This window comes from Genypterus blacodes, unplaced genomic scaffold (assembly GCF_046128005.1).
Source record: "Genypterus blacodes isolate CSIRO-AG114 ecotype Tasmania unplaced genomic scaffold, CSIRO-AGI_Gbla_v1 ptg000028l_1, whole genome shotgun sequence".
Taxonomy (NCBI): Eukaryota; Metazoa; Chordata; class Actinopteri; order Ophidiiformes; family Ophidiidae; genus Genypterus; species Genypterus blacodes.
The window spans coordinates 2663449-2681110 of record NW_027466841.1 but is presented as its reverse complement, the minus strand read 5'-3'; the positions used below and the strand labels follow the sequence as shown (position 1 = coordinate 2681110).

The following is a 17662-nucleotide window of genomic DNA, read 5'->3' as shown; positions in this document are numbered from 1 at the left end:
TGATTTTAACTTTACATACCATGCTGCCGGATACTGAAGCAGATGCTGCTTATTTATATACATGTGTTTACTCTGCGTCAGCTTGTTCTGCTCAGAGCTGCTCAAAATGTAGGAACATGGATTAGTGATAGTGGGTTATTAATAGCTGATTCGTCACAGGTAGGCTTCTCACTGTCACATGGTCCTGTGCTACAGTAATCCAATAATATGTTGAGAGGCTGTGTATGTGTTATGATATCTGGAATAAACAGGCCATAATGTCTGGATCCCTAACAGCTCTACGTGCCAAAAAATGTGTTCTTGTTATTTGAGTATGAATGTGACTTAACAATGAATGAATTATAACTGCTCACAACATTTAACTTCAAAAAGATTTTATTGCATGAATGCTTTGGGAGCAAAAACCCCTTCTACATTTCTCCTTTGCAGTTCATAATAATTAAATCAAACAAAGATGGCAGCCAGAAGCAACATGCTGGATTTCCTTGTGTATCATTTATGATGCAAGATTTGACATGAGATATAAGAAAATATACAACAACATTAATTTAATTATGTGATTATGATGGTGATGATTATGGTGGTGTGATCGCTCAGTGGTCAACGCCGGTCCTCCTCCCAATATATCACAGCGTTTATGTATCTGGCCTGAGTGGGTGACCCAGGGTGCAGAGTGGGTGAGCCGGGGTGCAGAGTCCAGGAGAGTGACCCTGACATAAGGGTCGTATTGAAGCAGTAGACAGCATCATCTTTCACCATCATCTTGCTGTCCAATCAGCATGGGCGACTCGAGCGTGCGCGTGCACGGCTTGCCGCGCGCTCACGCCGCTGCTGTCACGAGCCCTTGTCCGAGCCGCGGAGTGGAGGTTGGAGAATTTTACGGAACGGACATCAATAATACAGATCCAGATCCTCACACCGAGACACTGAGCGCGTGTTGAACACAACACGAATATTATAACATATCGCTAATTGGCAACAAGCGCTGTTTACTGAGAGGTTACAGTCTGCTGTTCATGTATAGTATTTGAATTATATTGCTAGCCAGCTAGCTAGCTGATAAGCTAGCTTTGACGGTGCGTGACTCGAAGTACTTGAACGTAAATTTGTGAGGACGTTATTTTCTGCTGCACATACCTGAATGCATTTCTCTTACGAATTTTCATGTTGATGATGATTTTAATTTGATCGAAGTGTCACCTTAGATGTTGTGTACGTCGCTTCTAATCCTGGCTAGAGAAGGATTGAATGAAGTAGCTCGCCTTAGCCAGCGGAAACTAGCCAGTTAACTGGGATAAGTTACCGTGCTGATCCATCTCGACCCAGCTAATCTAGCCAATGCTATCTGAGTTAGCCACCCATAAGACAGGAAATCACAAAGTTACAGCCGTTAGCTCGCTGCCGCTACTCGTCTAGTTAGCCACCTTCCACTCCAGGCCACTGTGAGCAAACTGACCGACATCCGCTCATTTTTTTTCCCTGATAAGGCCGAGGTGAAAACGGAAAGCTGAAAAAATGCCGGCTGTGTCGAAAGGAGATGGAATGCGCGGATTAGCAGTTTTCATTTCGGACATAAGAAACTGTGAGTACAAACCTCTCTTCATTCATATCAGGGTTCAGTCTCATATACGGTGTTGTTGCTTGTTGTTCTTCGTTTAGGCGCTGATAAAAGATAGATGTTGTCAGTGCAGTCATTGGCATCAGGTGTCTAAATTGTATTAGTTGTCATACAGATAATGTGTTTGTATTTCTCTATAACGTTGACATGAGTCGCTGCTGCAGCAGACAGCGAGGCTCTGTGCTCCTGCATGGCCAAAGTGCTGGTTGGTTGATTTCACTGTGTGTGTCGGCTATTCTTCTAAACACGTTTTCTTTAACCGATCCAGAAGCCTGTTCAGTCTGCACACCAAACCTTCTAGCCATGACCTCATGCTGTTTATGAAGAGCTGCCAATTCCTCCATGACTAGAGATTAGATTCTTGTGTTCACAGTTGCCTCTTGAGTCTAGATAGTGAAACTGAACCTCCAGTCAGATAGCAGATGTGCACATTGTCATTGCTGATCTGTTTTTTGTTTGATTTTGATTGAAGGTAGAACATTTAGTTGGTTTTAATGAAACTGCTCCAGATGTCAATATGGTGTCAGTCACCATCCACTGTCAGTCAGTCAGTCGTGCTTGCATTTTGATGTGAAATAGATGTTGAAACAGAAAGATTGTGTAACAGGCATGTTAAACGTTAAGCATATTGTGAGTCAATTTCCAAAAGGTCAGCAAAGGAAGTTTCCTTCCCGTAATGGTTTGCAAAAAGATTACTCAAGAGTGGTAGTAGTTCTGTGTAAGTGTCCATCCAAATCTGTTTATATAAACTCACTGGCCACTTCATTAGGTTCACCTTGCTAGTAACGGGTTGGACCTCCTTTTGCCTTCAGAACTGCCTTACTTCTATACGGCGCTCAAGGTGCTGGAAACATTCCTGACATGATAGCATCACCCAGTTGCTGCAGATTTGTCGGCTGCACATCCGTGATGGAAATCTCTCGTTCCACTACATCCCAAAGGTTCTCTATTGGATTGAGATATGGGGACTGAGGAGTACAGTGAACTCATTGTCATGTTCAAGGCACCGATTTGAGATGATTTGAGCTTTGTGACATGGGGCGTTACCCTAGAGTAGCCATCAGAAGATGGGTGTGGTCTTAAAGGGATGGACAGTAGGCTCAGGTAGGCTGTGGTGTTTAAATGGTACTCAATTGGTACTAAGGGGCCTAAAGTGTTTCAAGAAAATATCCCCCACAACGTTACACCACCACCAACAGTCTGAACCGTTGATACAGGGCAGTAGAAAGACTTGCCACATTCAAAGTCACTTAAATCCTTTCCCAAATCCATTCGCATTCTGATGCTCGGTTTGAACTTCAGCAGGTCGTCTTGCCCACGTCAACGTGCCTAAATGCATTGAGTTGCTGCTATGTGATAGGCTGATGAGATATTTGCATTAACAAGCAGCTGATCAGGTGTACCTAATGTAGTGGCCGGTGAGTGTGTATGTGTGTGTGTTTGATTTGACAATAACAGCCATGATGTGAGTAAATAAACATATGTCTGTTTGTCACTGATTCCACCGGCAGTTAAATGCAGTTGTTTGTTCCAGGATCCTCTGTATCCTTGCATGCTCTCTAGATTATTGACCTTTTCGGTTGACAGTCACAGTTTCTTTGAACACATTTAAATCCAAAGCATTATTTTCTTGGTGGAAGCTATTATTCTTTAAGGAAACCCCTAATGATAAATAGTAATGACCAATATTCACCAAAAACATTGACTAAAAATGTCTTTGCCTTTCCAGACAATAAACCCCAGTGTGTTTACTATTTGAATAAAGTATAGGTGTAGAGACTTCAGTGTAAACATGCCTGTGAATGCCAACAAAGGAGGATTCCCACTTTTGTCTTTGTGGCTTCTCTGATAAATGTGCTGGTTGGTTTGTTCGAACCAATAGCTAGAACCAGAAAATGTATTTTTATTTAAAGAAGTTTGGTATGTTTAGGTCCTAGAGACGTTCTCCATGCTACATGAACCACACAGTTTGTAGAACAATATCTTTTTTATTGATAATTATTACTCCCCCTCTACCAGGCAAGAGCAAGGAGGCGGAGATCAAACGCATCAATAAAGAGCTGGCCAACATTCGCTCCAAATTTAAGGGAGACAAGGCTCTGGATGGCTACAGCAAGAAAAAGTATGTCTGCAAGCTGCTCTTCATCTTCCTGCTTGGCCATGACATTGACTTTGGACACATGGAGGCGGTCAACCTGCTGAGCTCCAACAAATACACTGAGAAGCAGATTGTAAGTGTTCTGCGATTGATCAAGTTTTATCAGCATCGTCTGTGGTTTTACTCACTTCTACGCTTTTGTTTTTTAATCATTGCCGTGCAGATATTAGAATAGGGCCGTTCTGTTACTATATTTGACCCATTTTTCCTCTGCATTTGTTTGTTAGCAGGATTACAAAAATAAGTTCAGCTTTGTTTTGGATGTGGAGGGGCGGGGCATTCATGCTATTGTGGCTGTGTTTCCATTCCAATCTTCTGTGAAACATATGCAGTGACCAATTGCTCAGGCTGTAATGAGAGAGTGCATTTACACAAGAACAGGAAATGGTGAGCAAGAGGAATTACGCAGAGTCAGGTTTTATGTTTTGGCAGTATTTGGCTTGAAAACAAGACAATGAGAAAACTGATAACACAACAGTCTTTGGAGCTCTCCTGTGAACACTCTAGCGTTTTTGTCCTCTGTGTCCATTCTGTATGACATCACTAAGTATTTTCCACACTTCACTTATTGATTAGTAGTGTTTTCTCAAACCCTTAGCCCCTCCTTTAACTCTCGCCTCTCTTTCCTTATTGCACCAATTTGTCTCCACACATGGTTGTTGTTCATGGCTTCATCTTTCCTGCTCTTTCTTCCATCTCATCGGTCTCCTCCTCCTCTCATCTCTGTTCACCAAGGGTTACCTGTTTATCTCGGTGTTGGTGAACAGCAACAGTGAGCTGATCCGACTGATCAACAACGCCATCAAAAATGACCTGTCCAGCCGCAACCCCACCTTCATGTGCCTGGCTCTGCACTGCATTGCAAATGTGGGCAGCCGCGAGATGGCGGAGGCTTTCGCCAGTGAGATCCCCCGCATCCTGGTCGCAGGGTAAGTGGGGGCTTGGATTGGAGGGTTAAATGTGGCGTAAAATACAAAGGTCGGAAATGTATATCACATATGATCACGGTTTTAGTGAAGGATTATGGAAGTGAAGAATCACACAGAATCAAGTCAGGTTATGGAAAAAAGGAGAAACCTTGGGAGAGGTAATTCAAAAGAGGGAAACAAAACCAGGTGACGGAGGAGTAGAGGGAAGTGAAGTGGTGTCAGACGGAAAGGGGGGAGTAGGGGGAGTTCTGGCGCAAGACAGTACTCTGAGGTGGCAGCATAGAGGAGAGGACCCACCTTGCATTGTGAGCAGAGGGGATAAACATATTTTCCCTACACCTAAAGCACCGATTCAAAACTGAAATCTCCATATGAATTATTTTCCATCTGATGTGTGTGTGATAAGGGGATTGTAATGTGTCACAGTGATACCATGGACAGTGTGAAGCAGTCAGCGGCTCTGTGTCTGCTGCGCCTCTATAAGACCTCTCCTGACCTGGTACTCATGGGTGAGTGGACGTCCCGTGTGGTGCACCTCCTCAACGATCAGCACATGGTGAGACCAGAGTTTTTACCTCCACCCAGCACTAATAAAGGAACATGATGCAGACATTTCTTCATCCTTTCATGCAGTGTGGACCAATATGTGGCACAATCAGGGACTTATCTGTGTCTGTGTGTTTCAGGGCGTAGTGACGGCAGCCATCTCTCTCATCACCTGCCTGAGCCAGAAGAACCCAGACGAGTTTAAAACATGCGTGTCCTTGGCCGTGTCCCGACTCAGCAGGGTGTGTGTGTGTGTGTGTGTGTGTGTGTGTGTGTCTGTGTGTCTGTGTGTCTGTGTGTCTGTGTGTCCTTGTCCTTCAGTTGTGTCTTTGTAGAATAATGTAAACAGTGTGTTTCCCAGTCATTGTTGAGCCTTTTAATAACAGTATACAGAGAGGGAAACCATACTTACATAGAGACTTTTAGATCCTGCTTTTTAGATCCTGCTCTCTTCAAACAAACCATTACCCAACAATTAGAAATTACAAACCCCAATTCCAAAGAAGTTGAGACAGAGTGTACAAGCAGTGACTTGTACAGTGACTGTAACTTTAACCTGTGCTTAATGAAAACCAGGAAAAATACAAGATGTACAGTAGTTACACATATGCGTGCCTTAGTCAGTTGGTATGGATTAGTTTATTGAACAAGAAAGAAAAATCACAGACCTGCTATCACTACAGCTTGGTAATCTATCCATCACAGTTGGGGGGGCAGTCATGACAGTGCAATGCTGAACACATCTGAACTAATGTTCTCCGAATTTCAACTGGCCACATGAGAATTATGTCTCCCTGCTGCTCCTCCAGATTGTGTCATCAGCCTCCACAGACCTTCAGGACTACACCTACTACTTTGTCCCTGCACCGTGGCTGTCCTGCAAGTTGTTGCGGCTGCTGCAGTGCTATCCACCACCAGAAGATGGTGCTGTAAAAGGCCGTCTAGTGGAGTGTTTGGAGACGATCCTCAACAAGGCCCAGGAACCGCCCAAGTCCAAGAAGGTGCAGCACTCCAATGCCAAGAACGCAATCCTATTTGAGGCCATCTCACTCATCATCCACTATGACAGGTACGTGTTTACACATCCTGCATTCATGTCTAGGTCCCACAAGCAAGTCTGAAAACACAGTTATAGATGTGTTAAGGTATTTTTGACAGATGACATATATTAACACCCGTTACTATAGTAATATCAACTAAACCCACAGCCTCTAAAAGACCAGCGCAGGCCACATGAAAGCCAGTGAAGTGAAAACATGACCAAGCAGAAGTCTTCTCTTCTTCTTCCTGTTTACTGACCTTGAACCTAAACAAGCACCGACTTTCCAGATTATAGCGGCTTACTACAAAGAGCATGCAGGAAACAAATGACTTCAAACACTGCTTTGATTTTCTTTGGATGTCTTCTAGTTGGTTTATTGGATTGAAGATTTTTCACGTTATGACAGTTAGGGGTTAACTTTATTAGTGTCGCACATTTATTTGTTGCCAGTCTAGCCCAGCTTAGAACAAAGACCGGATGCAGAATGCCTCTGCCAAAAATGAGAAGTACACCCTCAGTAACACTAAATTTGTCTCCTACATGTTTATTTCTATAATATTAATATGCAAGTCATTTGAATGAAAGTGTCCTGTGTGCTCCCCAGTGAGCCCAACCTGCTGGTGCGTGCCTGTAATCAGCTGGGCCAGTTCCTGCAGCACAGAGAGACCAACCTGCGCTACCTGGCTCTGGAGAGCATGTGCACGCTAGCCAGCTCCGAGTTCTCCCATGAAGCTGTCAAGACACACATCGAGACTGTCATCAACGCTCTGAAGGTCTCACCACACACACACACACACACACACACACACACACACACACACACACACACACACACACACACCAAACCAAAACACAGATCATGCAAATCAGCAGAAAGTGGTGTTTTTGTGTTTCATTAATCAGAGGTTAGAGTTCCAAAATGTTTTACCAATGGCCGTGCACTGTGGGACCCTTGGTTGACTTAACCTTTGCAGTCCAACATTTATACTATCTAATGTTATTTTGGGAAACTGCTGATTCCCTGACAGACAAACCCCCTCAAAAACACGGATCACCTTTTTGTTTTGACAGACAAATTCAGACAGAAACATTATGTATCGTCATATAGATTTAATCTTGAATTCCAAGTATATGATGTTACAGTGGAGGTCATCCCTGTCTTGGCCCTACATATTAATTATATTGCGTTGTGTGTGTGTGCAGACTGAGAGGGATGTGAGTGTCCGTCAGAGGGCAGCCGACCTGCTTTACGCCATGTGTGATCGCAGCAACGCCAAGCAGATTGTAGCGGAGATGCTGAGCTACCTTGAGACGGCGGACTACTCCATCAGAGAGGAGATGGTTTGCTGCTTCCTTTCTTTAATTTGTCAATGACTGTTATTAGACGCATGATCCAATGACGTATTGCTTTATTTGTTCTTTTTGTATTGGTTGGTTTTATCTTCTAAATCTAAATTTTTGTTTTTTAATGTACCAGCTCAAGTTTTTCTGACTTGACCCTTCAGGTTCTGAAAGTGGCAATCCTGGCAGAGAAGTATGCAGTGGACTATTCTTGGTATGTGGACACCATTCTCAACCTGATCCGCATTGCTGGAGACTATGTCAGTGAGGAGGTCTGGTATCGAGTCATACAGATTGTAATCAATCGAGATGATGTGCAGGGTTACGCCGCCAAGACCGTGTTTGAGGTAGGTGTGCCTGAAAATACCAAATCCAGCTGTGGCCCATTCACAACACAGCTGAATAAATGTTTGATGGTTGAATTTATGTTTTGGGGGAGTTCACTTTGATTTGGAATGATTGACATAAGTGCGTAAGAATAAATATGTGTGTGCTACTGCTGTAGATGGCTCCTTTGGATACACACATTGCATATGATACAGTGCATGTTGTGTTTTGTACTTGGATGAAGTGAAGTTGAATAAATGTTTTTTTCCAGGCCTTGCAGGCTCCTGCCTGCCATGAGAACATGGTGAAGGTTGGAGGTTACATCCTGGGAGAGTTTGGTAACCTCATCGCTGGTGATCCACGCTCCAGGTATGTTTGCTATTGAATGCTAAACTTGTTTAACAATGGGAACATGTGATAGTTGTTAAGCTATTCTGTTATGTGTCATTTAGCCCACTGGTCCAGTTCAACCTTCTCCACTCCAAGTTCCACCTGTGCTCAGTGCCGACCCGCGCCCTGCTGCTATCAGCCTACATCAAGTTCATCAACTTGTTCCCAGAGACCAAGGCTACCATCCAAGAGGTTCTGCGCTGTGATAGCCAGATCCGCAACTCAGACGTGGAGCTGCAGCAGCGCGCTGTCGAGTACCTCAAGCTTTCTTCCATCGCCAGCACTGATGTTCTGGTTAGTTCTAGTAACCCTGATCCACCAATCTCATCTCTCTACCGGTCTGCTCTTGGTTGGTAGAATTCGGCATTTTAAGCATAACAAACCATATCATCGTCAGGACAGTTAGAGACTGATCCAATGTTGATCAAACCACATTCAACCACCTCATTTAGTGATGACAGGATGGAAACTACTTCTGTATTTGAATATTGGTATGGTTTGCATGTGGACATGAGTGTGTAAACAATGGTTGAAGGTTGAATGGAATTAGGATTTGACACTGCAGTCATTCAACCCTGCTTGCCTCAGATAACTTTTTTTAACTGGAGCACAACTGAAGTTTCAAACACAAAGTGTTGAAAATAGATGTAGAGAGTATAATTGGAATCCTATTTCCACGTTTACATGCCAATCAACCTGTAAAGTTGGGATGTCCATTCATTTTCCATCAAAGCAGTGGAAATTTGGACTTCCCCTTTGGCACATTCAGGTCTTAAATAAGGCCGACTCAAATCCTGGCACCACTTGTCAATGCGTTGCTGTTTGCTGTGGTCACCTTGCAGTTCCTTCAGTATGACTCTTTTCTGTGTCCCCTTTAGGCCACCGTTCTGGAAGAGATGCCTCCTTTCCCAGAGAGAGAGTCATCAATCCTTGCAAAGCTGAAGAAGAAGAAAGGGCCTGGTGCCGTGGCTGTGACGGAGCTGGAAGACAATAAACGGGAGGGTGGGGAGCTGAATGGAGGAGGAGACCGTGGCCCAGACTCAGGAGCCATGGCTGCCTCCAATGCTGTGAGTAGACCCTGCTCATGTCTGCATTGATAGTTGGGCACTGCTTAGTTTGATCCAGCAGCTATTAGAATTCTAGGACAGATGAATCACAATTTAAAGCCCCTGCTGTACATTTTCTGTTTTTTATAGTCCACCCCCTCACCATCACCAGACCTTCTCGGGCTTCGTTCAGCTGCTCCAGGCGGTGCTCCCGCCAGCACTGGCAGCTTATTGGTGGATGTGTTCTCTGAGGCAGGGCCTGCCTCATCCTCAGTGGCTGTGAACGATGATGGCTTCCTAAGGTGAAAGGACATAACTTGATAAGCAGATGTAGGATCCACATGAAGGCAGAGTCATAAAGCAGTGAATCTGTGTGAAGCAGCACTATAATAGAAAGGCACAGTCACACTTTTACAAAACAAACTGGTGTGTTTGTGTAGTGCCAAATAGATGAGCTAATATGCTGTGTAGTTGTGTTTGCTCGGCCAAACTGTCAACGAGTTCAGCAAGTCCTGCCTCAAACGTTTTCACCAGAAGAGGAAAGAGAAATGGGATGGAAACAGACAATTGTAAATCCTTTCAAAAAGCCAGCACGCAGGTAATTGGGTCTCGCATCAAAACAACAGGGCAGACTGAAGGAAATGAGGCTGCTGTGGCTCTCATGATCAATTCAGCACATCCAGTTATTCCCCAGTCTGTTTAAACCAAAGCCATATAAAATGTCGTTTGCAAACACGCCAGTTGGTTTTCTACTGTACTGCTGCCTTTCCAGTTCACATAAATTGGTCCAGGCCATGAAGACGTCTCGGCAGGGAACGCTAATTTATTCTTGAATCTAATGGTGAAAGAGAAGTACTCTGACTTTCTTTCCTTCTTTTGTTTCCTTCTCTAAAATTGTGCAGTTGGGTATGTTCTCTGTAATGTGTCTCATGCTGCTGTGTAAGTAGCTGAGACGTGTCTGTGCTGGTTTGTCGTTGTTGGCTCTGTCTTTGACTCTATCTATCTATGTATGTCTAATATGGACCTGCTAACCTGGATGCATTGCCAATACTGTTATCAGATGTGATCAACGCTTTTGACCGTAATCTTACTCTTTGTGACCGGCTCCTTCATCTGCAGTAGATGGAGCACATCAACGGCTGATCAATAAGGCTAGTTGCAGACCAAATATTGACAGTTGCTAGTTATGGATACCACTTTTAAATGTATTGCTCTCTGTTGAGGTGATATTTAAGATTGACTTTCAAGCTCAGATTATTCTAAGCTCAGGCATTACAAAGTTATTCTCTCTGTCTACTCCATTAGTTGGTCATCAAGTGAGCAGTTTGAAGTTGTGTGCCTTGTCTGCACACAGTTGTGTCGTGTATACAACACATAAAACATAATTCCACACAAGCTATTGTTGCGCAATTTGAGCTAATTTAAAGGTCTAGTGTGTGAAATTTGGAGAAACTTGCATCATTGGATCCAAAGTCTGCTAATGTGCCGTTGTTAGTTGGCCTTGGCTTTTGTTCAGTTCTTCAGTCACTTCCATGCGTCTTCTATGGCTGAGTGAGTCACAGACGGCTCTCTCCACGGTTGGCAGGTCCACAATACTTGTCTATTCTTTTTTATCTTGCTGTGAATGTGACTGTCTCTTTCGTCTTTTTCTCTTTTGCTCTTCTCTCCTATCCCTCTCTGTGTGCTTGCGTGTGTGTGTGTGTGTGTGTGTGTGTGTGTGTGTGTATATGTGTGTGTGTGTGTGTGTGTGTGTGTGCGTGTATCTCTGTGTGTGTGCGTGTGTGTGTGTGTGTGTGTGCGCATTTGGTTTGAACGTGTGTCTCCTGTCCTTTGCTGTGATTGGACATTGACAGAGATCTGGAACCGCCCACTGAGACCTCTGACCCCATATTGGTGGAGGGTTCTGGTGACTTGGAGTAAGGGGCCGATAATGAATTACAGTGTCAGCTAGAAAACTAGAATGATGGTTCCTGCATAATAGTTTCTTCTGAGGCCATATAGTTTCCATCTCACTTTGACTTTGGTAATACTTGCATCCGGCTACTCACTACAGTGAGAGGGTAATATGACACATTAACTGTTGAGATTTATGCATAAGCACCTGCATCTTATGGATAACTTAAAGTCGTATACTCGTTTCTTTGAATTGGAGCCACAGCGCTAATGGTAGCAGTCCGCTGTCACCTACACACAGTGTTTACTACCAATGTTGCGTCCTGTGTTGATGTGCAGCAGTCGTCTTGCCTCACTTGTCAAATACAAAACAAACTTTATACAACTAGCAGTATCTTGATTCTACAGATGGCTTATATGACATGACACACTTGCAACATGCAAACTCGACACAGGAAGCACCGATGATGGACGCCACGGCAGATCACTACCATTTTCGCAGTGCTCCAGTTCTGAGAGAAGGTTAATGGCATCAACCTGTATTTGTAGACAGCTTTAGTGCTTCTTAACATCTGATATGTGACAGATGTGTGACGTTGTGATAAATCATCTGTATAAACTGAAGTTGGATGCTTTGACTAACCACTTTTGCGTTGTATCCCCTTATCCCTCTTCCTCCTCCCAACACCTCACTAAACACCCATCACACTCTCTATTGGATGGCTCGCTCTATCATCTCCTACATCCCTCCACCCTTTCCTCATCTCTGCTGTCTGTGGTCTCAGCTCTGCTCCTCCCTCTGAGGATCCTGCTCCTCCTTTGTCTGAGGCAGATGAGCTTCTTAACAAGTAAGCTTATCCTCTCACTCTTCTTTTCAGTGTGTGAGCTTTGTTGTGTTTTTGTCTCACCGCAGCTCTACATGATGTACAATAGCTTAAAGAGTGAGACAAAGTACTCGAACAAACTGAAGTATGTTTTGGGCCTTCTAGCCAGCATAGTATTATCTTATCAGGTGTGCCATAACAAGGCTTTTTAACAACGCACACACAAACACACACACCTCACAAATCATCTTAACAAAGCAGTGGAGTGCCTGTCGCAAATGGGTTTCTTTGCACCTGAATGGATGAGTTGCTGCGCTCACTGGGCCGTCTGTGGTCTTTGCTTCCAGTTTCTAAGCAGGACTAACACGGTGGCTCTTATGGAAATGTCAGATGCGGCCTGAAATCAGTTTATAAATTGGAGGCTCTAAATATCCCTATTTCTTTATATACCACCCACACACACACACACACACACACACCACCTCAGATCAGAAGCTGCGAGCAAGCACTTTGGAAAGGAAAGTGAATAACATTTGAATGTGATTTGTCCAGTATTAGATGGATTTGACCTTGGGTGATGGAAATTTGAATTGATGTCATATGTAGACGGTATACATCTACATATTCATGCTGTTGTAAGTCTTCTTACGTGTGACTTTTTAGTTTATTTATGTCCTATTTCATTCTATGAATCCACATAAATGTTTAATTTGAAACTACAGACACTGTTAATGTATATGGCTAATTCCAGTTTGTCAGTGTCCTGTGGCCCTCACACTCACATCGCCACAGACCAAGGTTGTCATGGTATTTGACTGAAAATCCATACTTTCCTGCATATGACTGCCTGTGCCAAAGTGGCATTTCACTACAGACGGTTCATCTCTTAAATGCTTGCACCCTCCAGGTTTGTGTGCAAGAACAATGGCGTTCTATTTGAGAATCAGCTCCTACAGATTGGAATCAAGTCAGAGTATCGCCAGAACCTCGGTGAGTTCCCTCAGAGCCAAAACACTGTGGCTAAAAGGTTTCATTACACTGAGCTACTTTGAATCAATATTCTATTGACGCGACAGAAATGTTAGATCTTGCAAAGTTGGGACTGTGATCTATGAATGAACTGAATAACCTCTTACTGTTTGTGTGTGTGTGTGTGTGTGTGTTCCTGTCTCTTTCTCAGGGAGAATGTACTTATTCTATGGAAATAAGACATCAGTGCAGTTTGCAAGCTTCTCCACTGCAGTCAGCTGTCCTGGGGATTTGCAGTCTCATATCCTTAACATGCAGATATCACCACAACCTCAGCTGGACTTTAACACATTAGTCAAACACATTTCCATTCAATTATGAGTGGAGGGCAATTCAAATGTAGAACTCAAATGCTGATTAACAGCTCTATGATAAAATAGCTTTTGTAATGAACCAAAGAATACACAGTAAATAGCTGACAGCAGGCTTTGTCTGCATGTATTTCTATGTTTTTATCAGATTTGTCTGATAGATTTGGCTAGAGAACACTCTTAAGCTGAGGTAGTTGAGGTTGCCACTGAGTTATGCAATGAGCCTTGACAACTGGCCACAGCTCAATGTTCAAACCAAACCTGTGGAGCCCCTAGTGGAGGGAGGAGCCCAGATTCAGCAGGTCCTCAACATTGAATGCATCACTGACTTCTCTGAGGCCCCACTGCTCAACATCAAGTTCAGGTAAGCTCCCAAACCCAAACCCTACCCCAAGACTGCACGCTACTGTTCTTTTCAGGTCAGCTTTACATTGGAGTAACATTTTGGCTCAGAATGGATTGCTGTGTGTGCAGAGTACATTTATCAATCACATGAGATGATACAAGTCCAGTGAGTTGTCCTTTAGATGCACACAGATACGTGATGTGATTTGATTTGGTGTGTTGTTCAGATATGGAGGTGCACTGCAGAACCTGAGCCTCAAGTTGCCAGTCACCATCAACAAGTTCTTCCAGCCCACTGAGATGGCCTCAAATGACTTCTTTCAGCGCTGGAAACAACTCAGCCAGTACGTGGGTGTGGCTGGGTGGGTGGGTGGGTGAGTGTGGTGAGTGTGGTTCTCTTTGCTAAAGCTCACCTCTGTTGTTGTGAACTCTCTTCAGGCCTCAGCAAGAAGCACAAAAAATATTCAAGGCCAATCACAGCATGGACACAGAAGTACTTAAAGCGAAGGTACGTCCACACCACATCAGCACTGAAGAACCCAGTGTTGGTTGGCCATTGGCTGTCTGTTCATAATTCCATTCCGTTTGCTGTCATTTTGTGGTAGATAAGCAGGTCCAGGTCATTTAGAATGTGTGTGTGTGAATATATCAAAGTGAACCATGTCATTTATTAAATGTGTGTGTGCAGTTACTGGGACTAGGAACAGCCCTGCTGGACAATGTTGATCCAAACCCAGAGAACTATGTCTGTGCTGGAGTGATCCAGACTAAAGGCCAGCAGGTGGGCTGTCTGCTGAGACTGGAGCCCAACGGCCAAGCACAGGTATGGAAATGTCTTCTTACTGTCATACAAACATTTAAACATTTAAACAACCTGCTACGTGAGCCAAACTGTCTCGTCATGGTTACTGTGTTTCCAGCAGAGTGATTGTTGTCGATTTGTGATTTCTGTAAAGTTCTTCCGTTTAACTTAAGCACATAAATTCTTTGTCGATGCTTCACATGTTGTGCTGCAACAATTTCTTTCAAGAAATTCTGCATTATGTTGGTAAGATGTCCATGAGTTTTTCTACAGTTGGACGGAAGAATCGAGAGGTTTTCTGTATCTAACATTACAAAGCAACAAGGCAAATGTGTTTTCATGCATTTACACTTTGTTACCAAGCAAAGTGGATGGGATCTAGGTTACTGTCCGTGTGTGGAAACGCATCACCTGCAGCTTTACAGTATTGCGTCGCCAAACACAAAAGGGCATTTGTCCTACTTAAGTTCTGTCCTATTTTAAGTGTGTGTGTGTTTGTGTGTGTACCTGTTTGTGTTGCAGATGTATCGTCTCACTCTGCGCTGCAGCAAGGACTCTGTATCCAAGCGTCTCTGTGAGCTGCTGGCCCAACAATTCTAGAGTCCAGGATCTGTACCAGCCAGTTCACCCCCACCCCGAAAAAAATAAAAGTAAAGAGTCTCAGTAAAGTTCTCGGCATATTACCGCAGCACGACACACAACTTAACGTAGGTTTCTACACGGGACGCCGGCTCTAAAAATGGAGGTCATCAGCTTGGATAGGTGCAGATGTTATCATTTCAAGAAATAGTATAAGAGCAATCATGACTACATAAATCTAGTCACATAATATTGAATTGCCAATGAAACACAGCAGAACAAAGCGTAAGCAATAAAAGAGCTTCAAACACTAATACTTAGACTTTTATTGTGGGTTTGTCTCAGCTTCCTCCAACTCACCAACCATTGAGCAGGACTCTTTTTTTTCTCTCCCCCTTTTCGAGTGTGTGGTCAGACAAACCCTCCAGATAAACCAATCGGGAAACTATCTCTCCCTGATGTGAAGTTGAGATTTTGGGAAGTTTTGCGACAACAGCAGCGGTGGAGTCTGAGCAGGCCGAGCCCCGGCGTGCTTTGCTGTGATAGTATGCCGAGACCTTCACAAAAGGTGCAACCTAAATAAGGGAAAAGCAGCCGCCGCTCACTCTCAGCAGCGGCCATATTATTATTGTCATTATTCTTGTCCCAGATTCCGATTCAAGTCATCTTCTACTTGTTTCTTATCATGATACTATATTTGTGTGTGAGAGTGCGCGTCTGTGTCTGTGTGTGTACGTACATGTGTGCACGTGTGTGGTGCATGTGTGCGTGTGTGCGTTTGCCTGTGTGTGTGTGTGTGTGTGTGTGTGTGTGTGTGTCCCACTGACCTCTATTCTGCTCAGTCCTCACTACTACTCTGTAGTGTTGTGTATATGTGACAGAGAGACAGAGAGAGACAGAGAGAGAGAGAGAGAGAGAACGTGAGTGATATAATTTTAGTTGGTTGGAAATTTCTTAGAACATATTGAGAACAGTCATGCATTCCGCCCCTCCCTAAACATGAGCACACACACACGTGGTAGTGTAACGTCTGAATGTTTTCTTGCGGGATTGTGGAGCAACTGAAAATGAAGTTAAACATGAGGGTACGTGTTTCCAGGCATTCCCAGTAAGAAGGGCCAGTGTACTTCATGCTCTGGGTCCTAATGAGCCCTTCACTCCACCAGACTCTTTACTTCCTTTACTGAAGTCACGACGAGTATCATTCCATTTCATTCCTATCTATTTTTCGACGTGTTGGTGTTATTGACATGTAAGTGAACGTGCTTGCTAATGTGTCTACTCTCCCAGACATTCCCGCTCGCGTTCCTCAGAAATCCTCATCTCTTTACGGTTGGGACAGAGCTGAGACTAGACGAGTGTGAGGAGGAGAGCTCTTCCCTTCCCTGTAGATACGCATCCACACTGAGCTACGATCGGGGCCAGAGTGAAATCACTGCATGCAGAATCATTTCATGTAACTGTCGTCCATGTGAAGTCAGGTTCATCGCCCTGTTTTTGCCTTTCCGAATCCTTCCCATTCATTTCCCATTCATTTAGAAAGAAACAAATGCATTGTCATTCTATTGGTACTTAGCTGTACCCGGTTTGGAGAGTCAGACTTTGAAAGTGTGAGTTGAAGAATGCAGAGCCAATGAAATGAGCATATATGGCTGTGTGTGCGCTTAAGATGACTATGGATTTATTTTCTTTGCTGGTTTGAAGGTCTGTACATCTCTGGACGGCAGATTTATAGAGTGTTTTAAGAAGCCCACACCAGCACCTGTATGAACCAGATCGTCACATTTCCTCCGACAGAGCAGCCACTAACAAAGTGATTTTGATATGTGCAGCACTTGTTACACACTATACAGCTATCTTTAGAGGACAGGATGCCAGATGCCCATTTGTCTATAACAGCTACAGGGGACTGTGTGCGTGAGCGTGTGTGTGTGTGCGTGTGTAAACAAAAAAAAAAAGAAAGCCTAAAGACATTTCTGATACATGTCACATTACACCCTGTGTCTGACAGCAGACACTGGACCCTGAAGTTTGTAGTGTGGAAAGTGTAGTCATTTTGTCACTTTTGAGTGGTGTGTATGTGCGTGCGTGCGTGTGTGTGTCTATGCAGTATCCACTAGGTAATGCAGCCTCATGTATCTGTGTCCAATACCTGTGTTAGATTAAAGATTTACTCTGTAATGAATAATGTGAAAGTAAAACTATGCCATATATCCAACAGCGTGCGTCCAGTCGTCTCTGTGTCACCGCTCACTTCTTCCAACATCACCGCCACTGCTTTTTATTATACTGCGTTTATTAAATCACATTGGTTCTATACAATTGTGTGTTTATGGCATTAAACAATCCCAAACCCTTTTAATTGTTACTATTTAGATGACTATCAAAGGAAGCTGAATTTCTAATACACAGGCAATAGTGTTCCATTTACATAATCGCTTCACTCACACTGCTGCCAGATTGAGCAGACTGATATGTGAGT

At 43.7% G+C, this 17662-nt stretch overlaps 1 protein-coding gene across 7 annotated transcripts; it reads left to right on the top strand.

Moving 5' to 3' along the window:
• The first annotated feature begins 770 nt into the window (after nucleotides 1-770).
• Nucleotides 771-17398, top strand: ap2a1 (adaptor related protein complex 2 subunit alpha 1). 7 transcript variants are annotated; one of them, XM_076143978.1, is made up of 22 exons: nucleotides 1086-1582; nucleotides 3638-3849; nucleotides 4512-4705; nucleotides 5132-5261; nucleotides 5392-5493; nucleotides 6061-6320; nucleotides 6898-7066; nucleotides 7497-7634; nucleotides 7799-7981; nucleotides 8233-8330; nucleotides 8414-8645; nucleotides 9230-9418; nucleotides 9548-9699; nucleotides 11251-11313; nucleotides 12076-12138; nucleotides 13022-13104; nucleotides 13295-13384; nucleotides 13695-13818; nucleotides 14027-14143; nucleotides 14238-14307; nucleotides 14488-14622; nucleotides 15124-17398. In XM_076143978.1, exons 1-22 carry the CDS (start codon nucleotides 1516-1518, stop codon nucleotides 15199-15201), a joined length of 2949 nt encoding a protein of 982 aa, XP_076000093.1. In that variant the 5' UTR covers nucleotides 1086-1515; the 3' UTR covers nucleotides 15202-17398. The 7 variants fall into 7 exon arrangements, with proteins under 7 accessions (XP_076000090.1, XP_076000091.1, XP_076000088.1 ...); XM_076143979.1 differs by lacking the exon at nucleotides 11251-11313 and having other exon boundaries at nucleotides 1087-1582; XM_076143980.1 differs by lacking the exons at nucleotides 11251-11313; nucleotides 12076-12138 and having other exon boundaries at nucleotides 1087-1582.
• Nucleotides 17399-17662: the final 264 nt, after the last annotated feature.